At 33.7% G+C, this 23,556-nt stretch overlaps 1 protein-coding gene across 1 annotated transcript in view; it reads left to right on the top strand.

The window, feature by feature from the left end:
- The window catches only part of LOC109844039 (organellar oligopeptidase A, chloroplastic/mitochondrial-like), a 33,173-nt gene continuing 9,913 nt past the window's right edge, over positions 297–23,556 (top strand). Inside the window, 16 exon segments of the mRNA XM_020413047.1 lie at positions 297–507; positions 510–550; positions 622–789; positions 3,257–3,380; positions 5,657–5,733; positions 6,158–6,301; positions 6,419–6,649; positions 6,716–6,806; positions 11,599–11,720; positions 12,014–12,121; positions 12,214–12,459; positions 13,155–13,300; positions 14,259–14,376; positions 18,427–18,586; positions 18,836–18,867; positions 21,461–21,526. Coding sequence (XP_020268636.1) covers positions 432–507; positions 510–550; positions 622–789; positions 3,257–3,380; positions 5,657–5,733; positions 6,158–6,301; positions 6,419–6,649; positions 6,716–6,806; positions 11,599–11,720; positions 12,014–12,121; positions 12,214–12,459; positions 13,155–13,300; positions 14,259–14,376; positions 18,427–18,586; positions 18,836–18,867; positions 21,461–21,526 — 1,950 coding nt within the window. The 5' untranslated portion in view covers positions 297–431.

The raw sequence follows: 23,556 nt of genomic DNA on the forward strand, positions 1-23,556 counted from the left end.
TTAAACCCAATTTTCAAAATACAATACTTTCAGCACTTGTATTTATACAAAATCAAGGTAAAAACCCAAAATACCCCTTTTAGCCCCCATATAAACCCCTATCTCTCTCTCCTCATTTTCTCCTTTTCAACACGCCACCGGGAGCGGATCAGCACCGACGTTGAACCTCTTCAGCATCTTAGAACCGCGGTTGGTGTTGTTGGCGTCGGCGGAGGAGCGTCGGCCGTCGACCTCGTGATCAATCATTGCCGTCAACCTCTTAGTTGCTCCGTCGCCTCGTTTCCGTCCCAGATCTCGCTTACTCTTCAACTTCCATTTTTACCCCCAAACGATTCCCCAAGTACCTCCTCTATCCCCTCATCTCCTCCTCCCTCTCTCTCCATCGCGGCCCTCACAAATCCACCACCACCACCAGGTTCTTCTCCGCCACCATGACCACCGGCGATGACGCCAGCACCGCCGCCTCGAACCCTCTGTTACAAGATTTCACTTTCCCACCATTCGACGCTGGCACGTGCGGCCGGGGATCCGATCGCTGCTGAAGAAACTGGTAAGAGTAGGGTTAGGGTTAGGGTTGTGGTTTTGAGGTTTTGATCGGTTTTGTTGGGGATTTGGATGCAGGAAGGGGATCTGATTGAGTTGGAGAACACGGTGGAGCCGACGTGGACGAAGCTGGTTGAGCCTTTGGAGAGGATTGTTGATCGGTTGCAGGTTGTTTGGGGGATTGTGAATCATTTGAAGGCGGTTAAGGATTCGGCCGAGCTTAGGACTGCGATTGAAGAAGTTCAGGTAGAAAGTGTTGACATTTGGATAACGTCGGAAGATGAATATGTAGTGTTGTTGCTGATGATGTTTTTGTTAATAGTTAGATTAAAAAAAGTTTTTTTTTAATTTATAAATACTTGTTGAGATTCTATATTCCAGTCACCTTTAGATGTTAAATCTAGTGATGTTATGTTGTAATCTGAGCATCTTCAACTTAAACTAATGTTTAAAGCTACTTTTCGTTAACTAGATTCTAGATGTTGTTACTTAATTGACACTCGCATGAAAAATTTATCTTTAAAGCTTTTTATTAATAAGATCCTTTTCTGATCCTAACAAATGTTTACAGCTAACTTTTCCCATCTCCTATTTGACGTTTTACATGAAAATAGGATATTCTGTCTTTGGATGTAAATTGGATGGTCTTATTATTATGATATTTGAGATTCTATACCCCATGGACTCTTAAATGTTAAATCTTTTGGTATATCATGTATTGATCACTCTCAGCTTAAACAAATGTTTAAAGTTCCTTTTGGCCTTTATCTATTTCTTTATCTATTTTCTAGTATAAAGGAGCTGCATTTATGTTTGATGTGTTTTTAAATACTATCCTTGTGAGATTTTTTACTGTATGATCGTTATTTATATTGTGAACTATTATGTTACACTTGGTCTTTCATGCTGAATCTTTCTATATCATTCTCGTGGCTATGCTTTTAATGGATTATTGCTCTACGGTTGTTATTAAAAGTGCATTTTAAGTGACGTGCTTCTGCATGTTTCATATAGTGCATTTTAAGTGCAGTACTTCTGCATTCTTGATTCTTCTTAATTTTCTTACAAGAGCATTGGTGAAATTAAGATCATATTCTTCAAGAACTGTTTGTACCTATTAATAAAAAAAATTCATTTTCTGACAAGGGTTCATGCTCAATATTCAGCATACTTTCAGATGGAGGCATTTAGTGTAATTTTCCCTTATATTGCTGCAGTTTTATGTCTGTTTCTTGAGTTTATTCCGTGGTGAAGTCTTTGATCATATGAATTTCCAGGATCTTCGAGGTGGACACTTGTTGAGAAAGACTTCTGTTATTCAAATAATTTGAAAGTGATAATATCCTATAAAATTTAAAATCCCTATGCGAATGATCACCTATACTTCAAAGAGGCCACAAATTTTCAGCCACACATTTAGATTCTAACTGCTAAGATTCTTGCATTGATAATATTTATTTATTCTTCTTTATTTATTGTTTGGAAACCATGGGTATAAAAATCAAATGCAAAATATAGTTAAAACTTTGTATGCTCACCTATGTTTCAAGCCATACCATCAGATCTTTAAGAATGGGATTCTGACATACCATTTAAGTTTTAAATGATGTCATAAGAAGGTCTGAGATATTATATTATACTACATACAAGTTGATGGGATGAACAGTGCTTAGCCCTCAAAAAACTTTATGACATGAAAAGAGTGAATTATAACTACAAGAAAAAATAGCCCATTAAAATGACTCTACGTTTAGAAACAAGAGGTACAGTGTTCAATCCTTAGCACGACCATGATATTGTAATTTTATGATTTTATGATTTTTTAACTTTAAGCCCAAAGTCTTTCCTCAATTTATTTTTAAACCCACCCATGAGTTTTGGCCTATAAACCCAAAACTTTACTCCCCGTACTTTTCAAATCCACCCTCTTCCAAAAATTTACTATGGGTTTTCTGTCTATAAGCCCAAAGTTCTAACCCAATTTATTTTTGAGCCCACCACTTTTAAAGAATCTTTTGACTATAAGCTCAAAGTTCTATCCCGATTTATTTTTAGACCCGCCAACTTCCAAAAAGAGCTTTTTGTCTATGAACCCAAAGTTTTACCCCCATTTATTTTTTAAACTTAACCACTTCCAATTTATTTTTAAACGCACCCACTACCAGAAAGGAATACTTAAAATAATCATTTTATTGCCTGTTTTTAAACCAATGATGCATCATCAAAAACTTTAGATGACTTTTAAACTCGAAAATTTCCCCGTATTTAGTTTTACAACTTCTAAAAATAATTACTTGTCTATGAACCAGCGTTTTACCCCTATATATTTTCGAACCCACCCGCTTCCAAAATACTCTTAGACCTGTAATATTCAATTTAATTTTAAATTTACTTTATATTCTGTAGTATCGGTATAGGGGGTAAGTTATTATATTTGGGTGTAACTTGCTATTCTAAGTGGTTAAGTGTACAATATATTTTTGAAACAGATGCTTAAATAATTATTTAATGTGACTTTCTTCAAACAAGTGCCGCTGCATCGCGGGTCAATTTTGCTCCCTATTGAGCAATAACCTCTAACATAAAGTTACTATGGATTTTTGTCAGTTGACTAAGTGCTATGTTGTCTTTGGAATGATTTTTGAGAAGTTGTTTCAATTTGCTTCTTCATCTAGATTTCTTTAACGCTAGGGTAACATTCTTTCCTTAACAGCCTGAGAAGGTTAAATTCCAGCTTAGACTGGGACAAAGTAAGCCCATTTATGAAGCGTTCAAGGCTATTCAAGATTCTCCATCTTGGTCAAATCTTACCGAAGCCCGCAAACGTATAGTAGAAGGTAAAGTCAATGCCTTTGGCCTGGTTGTTTTACATGATTTTATTGACCTGCTTTTACAAAAAAAATGTGCCATACAACACCCAGCTTTTCCATGTAACTACAATTTTGGAAAATTAAATTTTATTTAGTTCTTCAGATAGCAAGTAAAAGAAACTACTGATCATTAGCAGAGCACATACAAGCTTTATTGAAATTCATGAAGGCTAATCTTTTTGTATGATTGGAAATTCTTTAGTTAGATACAGAAGTTTTATTCTCTCTCTGTCTCTCTCTCTCTCTCTCTCTCTAATTCACCTATTGAAACATTGTGAACTCTTTCTGATAGTGTGTAAGCAGAGCAGATATAACTTGTTTGTATGTATCTATTTTTATGTTAAGTTTGTTCTCGTGACTTGGTTCTTTAGCAGTCATGAATATTATTGTCATATCTGATAAAGTGTAGATAGATATATGATATGGATACATTGAAGTGGATACGTATAGGATTCAGAAAAGGACAGCTTAATAAATAAGGTCATGAGATCTGGCCTCATGTGGTGTTGCTAATGTTTTAATAGATTTTATCTAATAAAATATAATTAGCGTGAAGGAAGACAGGTAGCCGAATACTTTGTGTTAAAAGGTTTTTTTCCTGCCAATTAATTGTATAAAGATGTTATAGATACGGCCATACTGAATCAAGATTTTCTATTATCTTTTTAACCAATTGTGAAGTGTCTCCAACAAAACACATATCTTGATATGAGATAGATATAGGATAGAAGACAAGGGTACCAGTGAAATTATATGTATCATGTATTGGGATGAATGTGATTATGCGATAGACATATATAATGCATCACAAGCATGCATATACATCATGTTACAACTATGAGAAAATTATAAATGTATGTGCATGAGTTTGTAAGACTAGACTGATTAGAAGAGCATAATTTAGTGGTACATGAATAGTCATATTATTGGTAAAAAGTCTGAATAAATTTTCACTAACACATTAAAAAAAGAAGAAGAAATTACATAAAAAAAGTGCATCCACATATAATAATTGTGAACCCATTATCCAAACATAAGGTTTTAATGCCTTGATCTCACATATGTGATGCCCCTAATACGTCTAAGATATGGTTCAAATTTTAGGATAATGCCAAAATGACTGTCTAACGCACACCATGTGTTGTCATAGCAAGTGTCACCTATGACCTATGCTTTCAAGATATGCATGTCTTCTTGGTTGAAGTGTACATGCTACGTAGTTGCCCAACACCATCGTGCTATAGACAAGAACATTGAAAATTCAGTTCTGGCTTGAGATGGGTACAAGGATATTGTTAATACAGGAAACCTAGATCTGATATTTGGGTCATCTCCGAATTTCACAGTAATATTGTGATCTGGGTATAAGGATATTGTTAATACAGGAAACCTAGTTCGGATATTTGGGGCATCTTCGGATTTCATAGTAATATTGTGATCTGGGTTGAGGCCAAGCGAAAAAGGAAACAATACCCTTGTCTGAACTATATTCATCAGCAAAGCTCACCATGTTTGCCTCAACCCGAACTCAAATACGTTGGATGAAGAGATATTCATTGAAAATAGTTGTTCACTAAGTCATTCGTTCCATCAACTTGGTCATGATTCAAATCCAGCTCTACCCTACTTCAGTTTTTTTTGTTTTTTGTTTGTTGCTGTGAAGAACAGAATTAGCCATTAATTATCAAATGTCATATTCTATGGAAAGATTTTGAAGCATCTGAATATTGATATTTTCCCATGGAACATAAAGCTACAAACATATTAGATAAACTATCGGGTGGTGTGCTTATATTGGAGTTTAAAATGAATAGAAGCAGTAGCAGAAAATCTTTCATGAAGTTTGTGGGGTCTTGTAGGAGTCAGAGGTGCCTGGAAGCAGGGTGAAAAAGAGCGTATTCCAGTGAATTTCAGCTGTTAAAAAGAGCGTATTCCAGTGAATTTCAGCTGTTACTGTACTGATGATTTATTTCTTGGTGGTTGAAAGGTGGGTGGATAAAAGTACTTGGGAACAGCATGCCACAATTACCTTAATTGAAAATGCAGAACCATGTAATAAAATGCTTTGCTGTTTAAAATATGGTGTAGAATATATGATGTTGTTGTTGATAATGTTTTATTGATTGTTATAAGGTGCGTGTTATCTTTTTGTTTAAGCATTTTGTATTTATTAGTTAGACAATCATTTTCTGCTGTAAACTATTGTTTCTCATAATTTCAACATTTATGTACCTTTTTTACAGCCCAGATTAAGGAAGCTGTTCTTAATGGTGTGGCTCTTGAGGATGAAAAAAGAGAGAAATTTAATGAAATTGAACAGGTATGTGTCACCCTAATGATTTCCTTAAATGTTTCTCATCTTTATTAGTGTACTGCAGTCAAGACCAAAATTTAGTTTTTAAACTCTCATTCTTGGATCTAGTTCATCATGCTGATTTGGCAGTTGGCAAGCTGATATCATTAGTGTACTCATTTCCTAAGAAAGCACAGTTAGCAAGTACCAAGACATACCTTTTGTTATTGGAATCTAGCGAGTTGGAGATTTTTTTTTTGTCTAAAACCAGTTATGGTTAAAAGTATCAGAAAATAATGGTACATGTAGGAAGGGAAATTTATCATAATTACGTATAGAAACCTCTCCTCGAAATTACATGGTGCATGCATGTGAAAGGAACTTGAAAGGGTCATGAATATATCATCTTCCTATTCCACTTTTCATCTATTCACTTGAGGATTTTTTGCAGGAACTTGAAAAATTATCACAGAAGTTCAGTGAAAATGTCTTGGATGCTACCAAGAAATTTGAAAAGCTAATCACAGACAAGAAAGAAATTGAAGGTTTACCTGCCACAGCCCGTGGTCTTGCTGCACAAACAGCTGTATCCAAAGTATGTCTGCTTAGTTCTTAAGCATTCTAAATGAAATTTATTACTTATTATGCAGTTTATGTACCGATATCTTTTTTGTGTTTTTATTAAGTTCTATGCTATTCTCTATTTCGAAAGGGTCATGAAAATGCTTCAGCTGAAGATGGACCTTGGGTGATCACACTAGATGCTCCAAGCTTTGTTCCAGTCATGCAGCATGTGCAAAACCGATCATTGCGCGAAGAAGTTTATCGTGCTTATGTTTCCCGTGCATCTAGTGAAGATCTCGATAATACTCTTATCATTGATAAAATTCTAAAACTTAGGTTGGAGAAAGCTAAACTTCTTGGCTATACTAATTATGCGGAGGTATGTTCTTTCACTATATGGTTGAATTTTTCTTAACTATGGCTGAAAGAATCTTCTTCACTGAAGGTAAGCATGGCAATGAAAATGGCTACAATAAGTTCAGCAGAAGAGCTTCTCGAAAAACTAAGAAGCGCTTCTTGGAACCCTGCAGTACAAGGTATTACTTTGCTAATGTTTTTATCAATACTAGCATAGTGCACGTGCATTGCATGTTTTCTCATAAAATGAATTTATAGCGTTGTTTTAATTATGGGAAAGTAATAAATTAGATAGGTTTTAGAAAAATTGTCTTAAACGTTTTTTTGTGAGAAGAAAAATTGTCTTAAAGCTAAGCATACATTCTTTTAAGTTAATATTAATACTTAAAACTGATATTTTAAGGGAAAGTACATAATTTTTGGATCATATTGAAAAAACAAAGAATAAAGACATAGATTGAAATGTAAATATTAATAAAAATTTTAATATTTAATAAAAGTATTAGTTAAAAATATTGATGCTAGTTAAAAGTAATTTACAATGACTGTTTCATAATTTCTGGATTTTCTTAGGCTTGTTTATAATTTTGGGCTTTATTAGACTTGCTTCGTAAATTGTTGGATTTAATTACACTGTTTTGTAAATTTTGTAATTTGTAACTGTTTCATGAATTTCTGGGCTTACTAAGATTGTTCAGCAATTATGGAAATTGCTAAAGGAGTATGCTGCAAAATTTGGAATTCTGTGGTTCTTTTTATTTTTAAAGAATTTTGAGGACTCCCTTGCATTAGTACAACTGTTGGGATCATGCTTTTTCCTCAAAAGTTACAATCATTGGAGCAGAACTTCAATGTAGTAGTGTCATAATATTTTGAAAACATTAGGACTGAATTGTGAGATGAAGTTCGTAATTTTGAAAACTTATTGGACTAAACGGAATTGAATATAATCAACTACATAATTTGGGTACAAATTATATAATTTGAGTAAAACATTGCTAATGATATAATTAAGTTCACCCCCCCAGCGGCCGGCATAAGAAAACACTTTTAAGGAAATCGGAAAACACTTTTTAAGGAAATCAAAAAAGACATCAAGGAAATCCCATTCCTTAGTCGTAAATTTGGCGAAGTCGAGCATCGATACTAAATACACAATTGTTAGACTGCTATGCAACGTTCGAGACTGAGGTGCTATTTGTCATACAAAGAGTAGGATGCTCTTATCACATCATGATTGGAGTTGCATTATCACGCTCCCGCAACCCACAAAGCCATCATCCTTGTCCTTAAGGATGGTAGAAAGCAGAATTGGAGGGAGTTTGCATTTGTTGGGAGGAGGTCCTGAGCAATAATGATAGGGGAGATGAAAGAGAGTATGAAAAGAAGAGATCAGAAGTTTTAGAGGAGAATTTTTTTATTTTTTATTTTTATTTTTGGATTTTGATGATAGAGAGATTTGTAGATGAGGGAGATGAGAAAGAGGGCAATTTATAGATGGATGAAAGCTTGTTTCTGTTATGAGATGGAGGAGGTGAAGAGAGTTTTCAATTGAAAGATGAGGGAGGTGAAAAGAATTAGTCTCATACTAATGCTTTAATTACTCTCATATAATACATGGTAACATTTTAGAAATGAATAAAATGTTTATGTAGTATGAAATTAGTTAATCGTGTAGATATTGTTGTACTAATTCTATTATCATGAAGTGAATTCCTTGTTTATGTAGATCCTGATAACCATTAATAATGAATTCATAGCATTTGTATAGGATATGATAGTGGATGAAGTGAATGAGAATTTGAATGCATTTTGAGGGCAATATGATAATTTTTGATGCAATATGAAGGGATTGATATTCATTGCCATGCACTTATTCTGCGAAATATTCAAACTTGTTCATATAGTTTAATATCTAGAACACAATCACTATGTTTGAAAATTTATTTACCAGTGTGCATATGGAATATAGTAATAATTTAAATGTTATAGCCTATAAACATATAAATATATTTATTTTGCATATCATTTTATAATTTTTATATAGAATCTATATATTTATTATATGGTTTATTATCTTGTTTGAAAATATATTTAAACTATCTAGTTATATCATAGAATTTAGCTATATAGTTTGAATAAAATATATTATATAATTTGTACATAGTCTAACGTTAAGTTCTAAGAAATGTGCACGCATATGATATGTGGTAGAGTTTGATTCCACGTAAAATTTACACCATGAAACTTGGTTCAATATATTTTCTTCAAGTCCAATAAATTCCAAAAACTCATTTTCACCATGAAACTTGTTTCGATATATTTTCTTCAAGTCCAGTCTCATTTTTACAATGAAACTTGTTTCAATATATTTTCTTCAAGTCCCATAAATTCCAAAAACTAATTTTCTAAAAGAATCCGCATGAATTTATTAGTCAATTGTTGAATCGCAATCAAGATACTCGAAAGATACACATGTACTCAAGTTTAATTGCTTGGCCAGATCTATCACTGGGATTGTGCTTGGCCAGATCCGCCATTGGAATTGTGTTACCTGAAAGAATGAAGGTGAAAAAGAAGAGATGGAGATCCGTAGAAATCATCTTAGTAGATGGTTCAAGTCTATGGGTTTTTGGAAATAGGTACAATCTTACAAGAGTACCAAGCTTACATAAGAGTGAAGTAGATGGGATAAATGCACTGATAGAATATTGCTTCATATGGAGAGATTTCATTTCATCTTTGGTTCTTTGTACCTGCAATGTAAAGCAACTACAGAGTCAATTGCACGGCTGATAGAAAATTGTTCCCCAATAAAAATGCTTTCCAAAAAGAGGCACCTGTTGACATAAGAGATGTGCTGGAATTATAGGAAAAACTTCAAAAAATAAAAATGGTATTAACCTTGATTCTTTCTGAACACTTTCACTTGATATAAAGTAATGCAGTAACCGTTTGTACCCGTGATGTGAAGCAACTCCATAGGCAAATACACTACAGAAAATTTCTTGATACAGAGGCACTGTTGATATAAGTTATGTGCATGCATTCTATTAAAGAACAAATAATGGATGATGATGATGATGATAGAACTGCTTCCTCATGGGAAGATTCCACTCGACATAATAGATGCTTTGGTTAGATGCTATGAAAAACAACTCCAATCAAATACACGGTAGAAAGAAAATTACGTCCCAAGAAGCGGCACACATTTATGGTGCAAGCATAACTTAGAAAAAATATAAGAAGATGGATGACTTTTTTATAGTATAATAGTAGAGAAGCAAATGCTATAGTGTTTCTGCTAGCTTGGAGATTATGAACTTTTTATAGTACTCAAAGAGATGGGGGTTATGATGGTGGAAAGGTAAGAGGGGTGGATGATTTAATTGGATGTTATTAAATGGAGATAGTGGTGCAAGGTTAATGAGAACTAGATATAAATATATAATCATCATTATATATATGTAAGTTATAAGTATAAATGTTATCATAAAGATTCATTAATATATTATGTATGTAGACCTCATGCATGTTTATGTTTTACCATCAAGAAACAAAATTACGTTGATACCCATTATTGTACAAAAGACACTTTTATAATCATACATGCAAGTTGAAGGGTATTTTTGGAAAAAAGTGTAATACCCTTCACACTTTTAGAATTGTATAAGATATAAGGTAAGATAAGATTATTGTAAGCTTGCAAGTCTCCTCCTAGATGGTAGTATTGATGTCTATGCTACTGATATTTTGCTAGTGAAAACGTCATTCTGTAAAAATAATTTTCTAAAATATTATGCAACTAGAATTTGTTGCTGAGTCTGATCCCTTTCTCTTTCCCCCTTACAAACAAAATACAGATATGCACCAATAGATTGAGGTCGATCAGTGAGCTAGGATCTTAGTATAGGTCAGACAAAGTTTATTTATAGTGACATGTAAATTTATATAGAACTGCTAATTGAAAGTAATTCTTTGTTTTAATTTATCTGTTTTAACATTTTAACTGAATGAAATCACATGGTAAAGGTACAGATTTCCATTTTTTTTTGTCAGTTAACAATCTGAAGAAGACCTAGAATATTTACTTGATTTGCTTTACTATAGTTTTCTACACATGCTTTATCACATGTTAGTTAACTAGCTAAATCAGGACTTCCTAGCAAGTCAGGCGGGCACTTTCACAGTATTGAATGACTGCTCCATTCTGCCACATATAACATGCTGTGAAGTTCATATGGTGCTATTCATTGGATAACATGTGCAGCCTCACATAGGTGGTGATAACAATCTCTAATTCTCTATAGGTATAGGCTGGCAGGGGATGAATCCAATAGCATGCTTGCAAATACATGCATCTCTAACAATGCGGGATAAGAATTGGGGAATAAACTATCTCCAATGCACATTCAGGAGATGTGTACAACTTTTTTGAATCTGTGGTGGTCCAGAACTGCTATGTTAAATGATTGATGTATCTCTAACCAAGTCATATTCTCAGACAGCTCATAATAATGTCATAATATGACATCAAGATGAAGATACTTGAAGTCGCTCGGGATGTTTTGTCATTCATGTTAACAACTTACTAATTTTTTCTTTTATAAGCTATTCATAGTTATGAAAACTAACTTACATGAAGAGCTCCTGTGGTAAGACCAAAGACACGGGGTTAGGATAAATGCCTACTCTCTAGGTTTAAGAGATACTTTGTTTTTAACCAAAGTAATATTGTTGCTAAATTCTAGACCTATGTAGTTGCTATATGCCATAGCTTGTTAAGGTGTAACTGTTATATTCCACGCTTGTGGTTTTAAATCTTTTCAAATAGTTAAAAGAAGAAGATGAAGAAGCTGCTTTAGGTGGTTATTTTTTGTAATTCTTAATTCTACCAGTTAATTCTATCAATAAGGTTTTTTTTCCTTGTGGTTAGGAAAATCATATAACTTGTCATTTCTGTTTATGTAGATATGGAAGATCTTAAGACATTTGCCGGAGAAAAGAAAGCTGCAGAAGCCAATGAACTGACTCACTGGGACATTAATTTTTGGAGTGAAAGACTTCGGGAGGCGAAGTATGACATCAATGAGGTTGAATGGCCTATGATTTCAAGTTTGGTTAAATCGTTTCTATATATTAATTACATCTATTATATGCAAGCACCAGACTGTTCTGTCTTATTTGCGATCGTTTTGATCTGAATGTTGTGCTGCGATTTAAGTTAAAATAATGAACATATAATAAAGCAATCAATTTTTTTATTTAAGTATTTTCTTTCCCAAAAAATCCTTAGTCATGAAATAAGTTACAATGGAGCTCATAAAGGTCCCATGAAAATAACATATTTACCTGGTTCTTTTTTTCTCGGAATGTCACCTTGCAGGAGGAACTGCGCCCCTTCTTTTCGTTACCTAAGGTTATGGATGGCCTTTTTAACTTAGCAAATAAACTTTTCCAGATAACCATTGAACCAGTTGATGGCTTGGCTCCTGTGAGGACTCTCATTCTTATTGTCCTTTTCTAGAACATTTGGAACCGGTACATGTGGACTCTCCATCATATATATTTTCTTTTCCTTTGCAGGTTTGGAATCCTGATGTCAGATTTTATTGTGTCAAAGATTCTTCAGGCAGCCCAATTGCCTATTTCTACTTCGACCCTTATTCAAGGCCGTCTGAGAAACGTGGTGGGGCATGGATGGATGAAGTTTTCGCTCGCAGCCGTGTACTTGCGCATGATGGTTCCTCTGTTAGGTTGCCTATTGCACACATGGTGTGCAATCAAACACCACCTGTTGGGGGAAAACCAAGTCTCATGACCTTCCGCGAGGTAATCATTGCAGGAACTTGTAATGGTTAATTTACTAAAGATACCATGCTTCTCTAGATGCTCACAATCTCTGTTTCTAAAGCTAAGAAGTGAATTTTAGAGTGCTCTTGGGCTGTATGTTCACCTTGAGAGTAGAATTTGATTTCCTAAATAAACTATCATCTTAGCCCAGAGTATAGATTCTAGATATTTATTACTCTTGATAGTTTTTAAGGTAGGTTTACCTACCTGCCAACTATCGTAAGAATTATTACGAACCCTCTCTTGTAAATAGTTTCCTTGGTAAGGGAGTTAGAGGCTTGGTACCAGATTAACATCGAAGTAGTAATGACGAAAGCAGTCATTATCTCAAATCTTTTGTGATGTTATTGTCTCATTCATGATCAATTGCAAAATTTCTCTCAAATCTTTCCTGGAGTTGTGCTACATAGCTTGCACCATTTTGATGGGAAAAAGCTTAAATGACAATGATGTCAACTGGAAAGTACAAATTCTTTTGTTCTTTAGGGACATTCGCAAAGTAAGAAGAGCACATGTCACTACACTATATGACCTATAGGCCAGTTCAAAAGACTCCCATGTGTTTAAAGATTACTACCAGTAATTTCTTGTTGAAGGAGAGCGGGTTTACTTAGTTAGGAGTTAACTTACAAGATACTTATTCCAAGCCTCAAACTGGCTGTTCATGCATGTAGGTTGAGACTGTTTTCCATGAATTTGGCCATGCACTTCAGCATATGCTTACTAAACAAGATGAGGGACTAGTAGCTGGAATTCGGGGAATAGAATGGGATGCTGTCGAACTACCATCTCAATTTATGGAAAATTGGTGTTATCAGAGGTAACTTTGATAATTCTTTCTTCTGAAATTTTAGTCCATGTTTGATATCTTTGTTGGTTGAATGTCCTAAACTTTTCTTGCATCTCACAGAATAAATACGGCTAAATATTGAAGCTGGATAGCTTTTGCACTAACAATACTGCCAAGTTAGTTAATTGGATATTCAAGTTAATGGCAAATGTCAAGTTTGATGGAAACATAAATTGAACTTTAAAATAAAATGAAAAGAGAGTAATTTTCTTGTTATGAAGTGGTTATATCTGAAATTGTTACTTCATATTAAATTAATTAGTTCTCTTCTGATGTACATCTACCATGTGTTTGTTTAATTTTGTACTTTTTTATGAATAGGAGGATCTCATTAAATAAAGCCTTTATTTTGAAAAACATTTTGTTCTTTTTTTTTTTTTTGGGGGGGGGGGGGGGGGGGGGGGGGAGTATACAATTGATGTTAATAAATATGCAGGTTTCTCCATACAATTTACTGATAGGTTCCTCCATACAACTTCTTGATACTGACAAATACCGCATCTCATGTCTGATCACTTCAACTGTAGTTAGTGAAAACCCATGGTTGGCAGTTGAGCAGCTCATGCCTACAAACACATACATCCAAGTGGAAGGTTGCCATTTGCATCTTTGTAAATGTAGTTTTTTTTCCCTCTTTCTTTTGATGCAAGGTAAATCAGGGATGTTTCCCTCTCAAAGTAAGCCTACAAGACAGTGTACAAAAATGTAACATAGAGAAAGGGAAAATCCATTAATTGGTTTTTTAAAGGCTTCTTGAGTTATGCTCTAAACTTCTGGTATTATAAACTCCAACTCTGGGTCTGGATGAAACATGAACTAAATTTGGGCCCATGTTTGTGTTTTATAGTGAATTTGATTAATCAGGTGCGCATATTTTTCACATGTGGGTAACTGTTAATGGAATATGTAATGTTTGTAATTTTGGCAGAGATACGCTAATGAGCATTGCAAAACATTATGAAACTGGGGAAGCTCTTCCTGAAGAAGTATATTTGAAGCTTCTTGCTGCAAGAACATTCCGTGCTGGCTCTCTTAGTCTTCGTCAGGTGCTGTTCATATGTTTATTTCTAAATCATGGAAAGAGTAGGCTTTCATTTTTTTTAATGTCTGTAGCAAAAATATGTGGAATCAGTGTGATCTCAATAAATATAGGGAAGTGAAGCTTTCCTATTCATCTTTTTATTCAATTTGCATCTTTTTTGGCTGCAATCTTTTAATTTGTCTCTTTTCTGTATAGGTGCTTGAAATTTGTGGTGCATATTGATTTGCTGTTATAAACTTATCATGATGTGTAGGTAGTGACATATAACAATGAGAGATATTCAAAGTTAACCTGCCATTTCCTTTGAGAGTGCTTGGCAACCCTTGCGAAACTTGGTCAGGATCAATCCTAGCTCAGTTTTATTCTAAACCAAGAGGGGGCTTGTTAAGAAAAAAACCAGTGTCAAGGCCACTTTTTGGCCAAAGGAAAACTGGGATATTGGGCCAGTTTTTTCCAGACACTCTTTTACCCAAAATAGGACTAGGATCAATCCTAGTCCCCTTTTGTGGAGTTACATAACAGGCCCTTTGTTTCCTTGCTGTAGAAGGATATTCTATGCCGTCCTTGAATCTGTTGTTGGTTATCCATTTTCTTGGATATATGTTTATTGGTTTGTTTTTCATGGTTATATGAAACAAATGTAGCAAGGATGACCCCATTATGCATATTTTGAATTTGATCTTGTGATCATGGATTGTGGAATCCTATGTGTAAATATTTGACAATGACTTGAAATGATCAATTGTGGAGTATCAAATCCTCCACATGAATATTTGACAATGATTCAAAATGATTGCCTTCTTCAGTTAGTTTTTTCCTTGTAGCCTTCCGTTGTTGTCAACAAAAGCGCACAAGGAAAAATAAGTGCAAGACTAGCAGTTATTTTATGATTCAAATTTCAAAGATAAAAGGAAATATTTCTGAATTTTAGTTATATTATTGCATAACTTCTGAAATGGTGGAATTCATAAGCCTATAATATTGCACTTTCTAGCTATCTTCAATGCTGTGGAGCAATTGCGCATTTATTTAATATATTTGAATAATGTGCTCATTTCCCTTCAAAATCCTTAAATTTAACCAGCACTGTATAAGGGTTTATGCAGCTCATAAAAAGGCTGCATGAATGTATACAGGTGTAGTACACCTTCAATTTTGCGACAAGCTGCATTATCGCTTTTTTATGGTTGATTGGTCTGCTATCCTGGTTACATAGACAACTAAGCTTTTCTGACTGTCTTTTAAAGCTGACTGATTATCCGTTTTAACTCAATTGGAAACCATTAGACCTATCAATTGAAATCTAAGAGAGTGGACTGGTCCATTAGTCCCTTTTTGCTCTGTCCAAAGAAACGACCTCTCTGTCCCTTCCATTCCCTCAGACGGTTGTGCAGTAGCAGTAGGACATGGTGTGGTTTTATCTTTGTTTCCAGTCTCTTTACTTTTTTATATTGCAATTTTCCTCATACTCCTTTCTCCCTACTGTAAGAGAAGGCATTCATTGTCTCTTTGACTTTTGGAAATAGTGAGCAATTGTTTAACAAATACTTTTCATAAATAATTGCAACTTATGAAAAGGGAGGTACAGAGATGATGATTTTTCATTTTGATTTGTTATTAATGTTTGTTTACAATTTTATTAAATATATGAACACTTGATGCTGTTTAAGCTTATGATTATTTTATTACACAGGATTATGTCACACAAACTATTTTCCTATGTTTGTGCACATTTTGGAATATCTGTTCTATTTTTTTCCAGAGTAATTCAGCATTTAATATGTATGTAAATAATTAAAGAAATTGATTTGTGGACAATTCAGCTTAATTGGTTTATGTTGCACATAATCCAATTCAGCATTACATATTACCCAACAAATTCATAATGCACGTCTTATAACACTGTATAGCATTTGGTTTCCGGACAAGCTCTTAGTGAATATGTTGCCAGGTTTTGATTGATTGAGACATGTGACACAGCTCCTGATACCTTCAGAAGGATTGCATGTGATCTGTAGATTCTGTACATCTATACTAATATATCTATAGATTCTATACTACTATATACTAATAGATAATGGAAATATGTGGGTTTGAAGGACATTAAATGCACGCCCCCAAACAAAGGAATGATAAGATTGGATTCGGATCCTCTCCAATTAGGTTGTAATTGAGACGGTCCAATTCCTCTAATCCTAACCATTTATCTCTAATTCAAAGGATAAAGATAATGCCACATAGGATTACCCTAATTAAACTAGTGGTTTTGAAAATTACAGTGGTGGATTTGGTAGATATTATTTAATTTTTGACAAAATCAAATATTTATAAAAACAAGTCTCCAATTAAATGTCAACTAGACAACTCCCTCTGAAATTTATATTATTTATAATTACTTTGTATATATTTATAATCCTAAATTATGTGTCAGCATTTTTTTATAAATGTGTATACAACACCACATTTTTTTCCTTTCCTTTTTTTGGTAAATGCATGCACACAGCAGAAAGCATATGTGTTGCTGTGTGCAATGCATATAATTATTTACTAATATTCATCTAGATAGAAATATAAGCTTGTTATTGGCTTCACATAAAAATAATTTGACAGGGAGTTAGTTTAGTTGACATCTAATTTGAGAGATTAATTGGAGGGTTGTTTGTAGTAATATTTTGATTTTGTCAAAAATTAAGTAATATTTACCAAATCCCACATGATAAATTTCAAAACCACTAGTTTAATTAGGGTAATGTTATGTGGCATTATCTTATCCTTTGAATTAGAGAGAAATGGTAGGGAATAGAGGAATTAGATCTTCTCCAATTACCACATAATTGGAGAGGATCCGAATCCGACAAGATTTGATGAGAGTAAGATATAATAGAAGTAATTTGATTAAGAGTTTCATCTCTTTGAAATTGTTCGAAAATTAATGAAATAGATTTTTTAGTACAATAGCACTTCTCTTATTGTCATATATGATAAATTTTTTTAGATCGATGATGGTTTTAAGATAATGACAACATATTTTAAAAGAAATGCATTCACAAATAAAGAAAGGAAAAGAAAAAAAGAAAAGCGCTATCATAAACCTTTATTATACTCGGTAAGCCTTTTCATTCATTACAGAAATGTATTAATAGAAAACCTTATAAAAATTAAAGCAACTGAAATTTAATTATTAAAAAATGGTAGATTTAACTTCCAAAAACTTTCTTGAGATTGCATGGATGGGATCATGGGATTTAAGGTGAATGCTAGTGAGAGAAAACACTGCAAAATCATGAAAATTTTTTCATCTTAAAATATTTGTTCATTTTCTATTTTTCATACAAACTATATGAAATAAATGTACATTTTTTGAGTATGTGCATTATGCACGTGTATTTTTCTGAAACAAAATAAAACTTATACAAACAAAGTTAATAGTGCTAAAAAACTTATCTTTCCCAATATAAAAAGATAGTTTCATTAGGTTTTAAGTTCTCACGCTCGCTTTATAACTGGATATACTATGTAACTTTTACTTATAGATTTTGTTCAAATTAATTTTATCTCTTACAAATGCATTTGCATCTGCAGCAATGATAGTGTTAACAAAGAAGGTTTTTAGATATTAGTCCCTCTAATCTTCAATAATTCCATATTAGTGTGACAGTGCCTCAAAACTTTGAAATTGCTCATAAGACCCTCAAATCCTATGGGGTTTTACAAATTGGCCTGTCATTTAACAAAATGCCCCACAGTTTATGTTCTCCCCAAAAACCATATGTTCACCAAAAAAAAAAAAAAAGAGTTGAGGGGCATTTTGGTGACTGAGGGACCAGTTTGCAAGATCCCTTAGGATTTGAGGGATTTATGAACAATTTCAAAGATATGATGTGGGATTATTGAAGATTTTAGGGACTAATATCTAAAAAACTCGAATCTTTACTGTAGATTGGGAAAATCTTCTAGATAATTTACTTTTGTCATGAAAAACTACTGCTGTTATCAATTTGAAAAATAATTTTTCATTGTTAGATTTATCTCTGATTGCTTACTCTTTTTACAGATACGGTTTGCTAGCATTGATTTAGAACTTCACACAAAATATATTCCAGATGGACCAGAATCTGTATATGACATTGATCAGAGGGTAGGGAAGCGGACACAAGTTATTCCTCCTCTGCCAGAGGACAGGTTCCTTTGTAGTTTCAGCCATATATTTGCAGGTTTTATTTCTGTGCCTCCTTTCTTCGTTGATTCATATGCATTTATATATATATAATATATTGATATATATTAATATATAGTAAATTATATATATTATATTATATATTATATAACTATATATATATATATATATATTTTATATTATTATAAGTGTTATATATTGTTTATTTAATATAGTGTTTAATTATATATCCTTCTACTGAATTCTCGGCATTACATTGGCAATCTTGTTTGTTCTCTGTTGATAGGTGGATATGCTGCTGGATACTATAGTTATAAGGTACTTCAATCATCTGAACCCTTTTCACTTATATCTGTTACCTTTTTGGGGTGTGATGTTTTCATGTTTTTTTCTCCTCACATTTCTGTTCAGTCGTTTGTATCATCTTTCTTTGTTATCAAAGTAATTAAAGGTTGCTACCAATTATTTTAAAGCAGCAAGTTTCTGGTGCCATTTAATTTTTTCTCTTAGATGTGTTTCCTTTTTTACTTTATTTTCATCACTCTTCATCATAAGCAATGAAGAAGTTAAAATGGAAAGCCACTTATAAGTTTTACTGCTTTTGGAATTAAAATAACACCCCCTGCAAGACTTGCAAATAACTGTCTTTCTGGATTATGTTTATTGTTAGCATCTTATTTGCAAAATATTAGTTCTGGTTAAATTCTGAGCTGGAAAGCCATGAGATATTGCCTGTGATATACGTTGCATACCCTGTGAGATGAAGGAGAGATCATTTAGAGCCTGATCCTTTATTAATCTTCAGTTAAGAGTTTTTAGCTAATAGTTACGACTTACGAATGTCTGGAAAAGAATGGTAATGTTAGTGCTTAAATTGAGTAAGTTCCCCTCTTTCTCCTATACGTGATGTGACTTCACCCCCAGTTGCATTTGTCTGCTTAGCAATAATTCTTTCAACAAAAACGAAGAAAGAAAAGTTTTGTTGCAATGTTTGTTGGAACATGGCTGGTGTATGCAAACTTTTCCATATATAAACACTAAATCTAACCTTAACCACTATTCTCATGGAAATCCTTTTTTTACTCAGAAAGGTAGGCCTTATTCTTGTGCCTATTTTATCTACTTTAGGCTTTCTTATTGTTTTCAAGATGTCTCCTCAATTTAATGATGCTCTAAATAGCAAGTGAAGATAAAAAAAGGAAAAAATATATGAAAAAAGACATACTGACGTGGATTCTTTTAGCATGGGTCGGAATCATATCATACCAGTACTTACAATTGTGGGAATTTGCACAAGCTTGTGTTTGGGTCACAAGTACAAGTGGACCTGTAGGATTAAACCGAATAAAAACAAGGTAATAAGAGTTGTATTAACACGGAGAGGAAAACCTAAAAGATGTTGCATGTTCTTCTGAAAAATCTTTTAGGTATTGAATATTACTGGTTAAAAATGAGCAGAAATGGACTGATAAGGCTGAATGAGGTTGGTACTTCAGCTTGTAAAAATTGCCATGCACCAAGTAATGTTATCAAGTTGAAGAAGCAAGCATTTTGGATCGTCTGTCTTCCTACATGTTAGCTGGCGGATGGTTCATCAAAGATTAGTCTCTACTCATTCGTTTCCGTTTGGTTTTTCAATTGTTACCTACTTCGAATGGGGTTACACTTAACATCTTATATGTTCATGCTCCTCCTCAGAATTGGCTACAGTTAAAGCTCAACTTCTTTGCTAATACCATACAGATGAATATCTGTAGCTTAATTGCTGGTCCCTAACTTGAAGTGGGGCCTCTTAGTCTCATAATTTTTTCTTCCTTGCAGAAAAGAGGTCTCAAAGAAGCTGGCTAGTGTAGCACGGCCCCTTTAATCATTACCTCGGGCTCATAGATCTATTAAGAATCTTGCAATCAGGAGCACCTGAAAAAGGTTTATTAACAGTGTGTATGTAGCTGACCACTAATAATGAAGCATATCAGGGTTCAAATGAGTATTTAGATGATTGTAGAGTACTTTTCTTAATCCCTATGGTTAATACGCTGGAGCTTTGTTATTAGTTAGAAACATATAGGTCTCCATGTTTCTGGTGTTCATATTTGGATGCTTTGAGTCAAGGTTTTGAATATCGGTTATCGGAGATTTATTGGACGGTCAAAATCCATATGGAATCGTGGATATCAGGGATATATCGGGGGTAAGTAGTATTTATCGGAGTGATATTACTAACCAATGAAATATAAACATACCAAAATATAAATAATCACGTTTAGGATCACTAACCAATGGTAGAAACTTGATTCTCTTTCGCACGATGGAAACATTCGAGTGCATAGTTAGTAAAAATGGAATAACATACAAGCAAATAACAAGGTAACGTAAAGAATGAAGAATCATCAACATAATTATTGTGTAATCACGAGAATTATAAACTAACTTACTAAGTTGAGATTTAATAGTTATGAACCATGTCAATATTCATAAACAAATATAAAGTAATAACCAAACAACCAAGTTCCAAAAGCAATAAATAGTTTATAATTTTAAACATCCAAAGAGCAAACCCAAACCCAAACCAAAGGTCGATAATTTTGATATTTTGAGCCGACAATATCGGTCGATACTCTATTGCCGCATTATCACTGATAAACATCAAAAAACAATAAGTAATTTAAAATCAAACTTATCATAGCAGAAGGCTCCCCAAAACCGATAAATCGCCGATAATATTGGTTTGTCGGCCGATATTTAAAACACTGCTCTGAATTGATGGTGCACTTTGAAGGATACTGTTGCTCATTGTTATGTTTTGACATAACTTTTACCCTTATCATGATCTATTTGTATTATTGTGCATTGTGAATATTTTTCTTAGTTATCATTGTAGGATTTGTATTTTACTCTGTAACTTTTGCAGTGGGCAGAGGTTTTATCAGCTGATGCTTTCTCAGCCTTTGAGGACGCTGGATTAAACAGTGATAAGGTATGTTTGAGTTTAGTGACTTAACATTGACACCACTATTCTTGTAATGAAAATATTTATACTGCTTTTTTTAATAATTTATTTATTGCTGAAGCCCATCATACTATGTGCTAGACCAACCACTTGCTTTTTAGTTATTGAAAACAAAAAACCTGTATGTTTATAAATTTCAAACATCTTTAAACCGATATTTGAGCTGGTACATAATATTCTGATTGCTGATAAAGAGACTGGGCCTGTGTAGATGTCCTAGGGTCTCTGAAGTCGAAGGCTCATAAATTTAAATTTGTTGTTGATCCAGCCCAAATAATCCTGAGATCTGTAATGTGTAATTTGGAAGGTTTTGTTGGGATTCGGTTGGAACATGCTAGTTTTTTCAGTGTATTTACGACGTAGGGAATTTTGTTTTCTTATGGTTATTTTATTATCTTGGCATCATTACTGTAGGTTGATCTGATTAAATGTAAGTGCATGCTGGGTGTTCCCCTAGATTAATGTTTCATTTCATGGATTTATATCTTTGTGGCCGGTTGTATTTGTTAGTTAATCATGAAGTTTAGAGTGCCGGCGTGTGGCAGTTTCCTCCAGTTAACTAGCAATTTATAGAATACGACTCTACTAATAAGCATATAAAGGTTCAAACAAAACAAAGATGCCAAACTGCAACCATATAAGAGGACAATAAATGAAAGGGACAGGATAACTTTTCATCTGTGGAAACGACACAATATTCGATGTAAGAAAGTTCAAGTCAGATTTTGAAAGATAACAAGGATGAGCACAATTAACTCTCTTCAGGATTCCATGTGTAATACCAAGAAGGGCGGAGCATCCTATAGGTACCATCAAAATTTGAGATACATGTTACAAATTAGATGAAAGATGTGTTGCTTAATTGGAAATTCCAGTTATACTTCCCGTAGAAGCTGATAAATGCAAAAGTGCAGCAAATTGTGTTGGTTCTTGCTTTCTCATATTTTACTTACCTACGTGTTATGTTTTGAGAGGTCACTGGTCTTAGTACACTCCCATCTAGGCATGCTTAGCTGTGGAGTTTTGGTTTCTCCTTAAAAATACAATCTTGAATTGTTATTGATCTCGTTCAAGCACCTTACCAAGGAAATTCCAGTTGACTAATTGCATTTGGTCTTTACGTACTCCCTTCCCACAGTGGTTCACCAGGCAAATACATCACGAGGTGATATGGGATTTTATAGGCAACTTCATCACCACTGTGTGGAATGTTACTTTGCTACGTGTGGTTCTTCTGTAAATTTTAGATAAGTTTAGGTTCTAAACTTCTAGTACTCCATATGCCATGAGCAAGAATCCCAGATGGTCTCATCCTGCTTTTTTTGATTCGTGCACCCTTGTGGAGTTTTGGCATAGTTTCTCTTGATATCGTGCTAACTAGAAAAAACTCTTTTTATTATCACCCCATGTCAGTTTGGTAGATGGTCTCAAGTTATTTGAATGAAAGCATTCTCCCAACAGCTAAGGGTGGGGATGTGGTGAAGTTAGTTTGTGTCAGGGTAGACTTAAATTCGATCCGATCCTTGTAGTAAATTTGTACTAGACCTGCATAATAATCAAATTAACCGAGTTGTTTGCGTCAGGGAAGAATTAAACTAAAATGTTGTGTGTACTCAATTAACTGAAACATTGTTAACAGTGTACTAGTGCATTGCAGTACAACAAATATACATGAAGTGATGGAGTCAATGATTCAAAGTGTGTTAGACAGATCGACCCTATTCTGATCCATACATGAATACATGATAGATAACCAAAACTGCTAACTTCGGGACTGCCTTAGGTTTGGACTAAGTTCTGATTGAAGTTCGCCCATACCGACAAACAAACCCATGCACCCATATGTAGGGGTGGAAATGAACCAAATAATTAATAAATGGTTCGATAATTGTTCGAATAACTATTCGGTCATATTCGATTCGATAGTTCATTTATCACTAAACAAATATTTTTTAGTATTCGAGTTTATTAACGAATAGAATTTAATCAGATGTATA

The sequence above is a fragment of the Asparagus officinalis genome, chromosome 5 (assembly GCF_001876935.1).
Source record: "Asparagus officinalis chromosome 5, Aspof.V1, whole genome shotgun sequence".
Taxonomy (NCBI): domain Eukaryota; kingdom Viridiplantae; phylum Streptophyta; class Magnoliopsida; order Asparagales; family Asparagaceae; genus Asparagus; species Asparagus officinalis.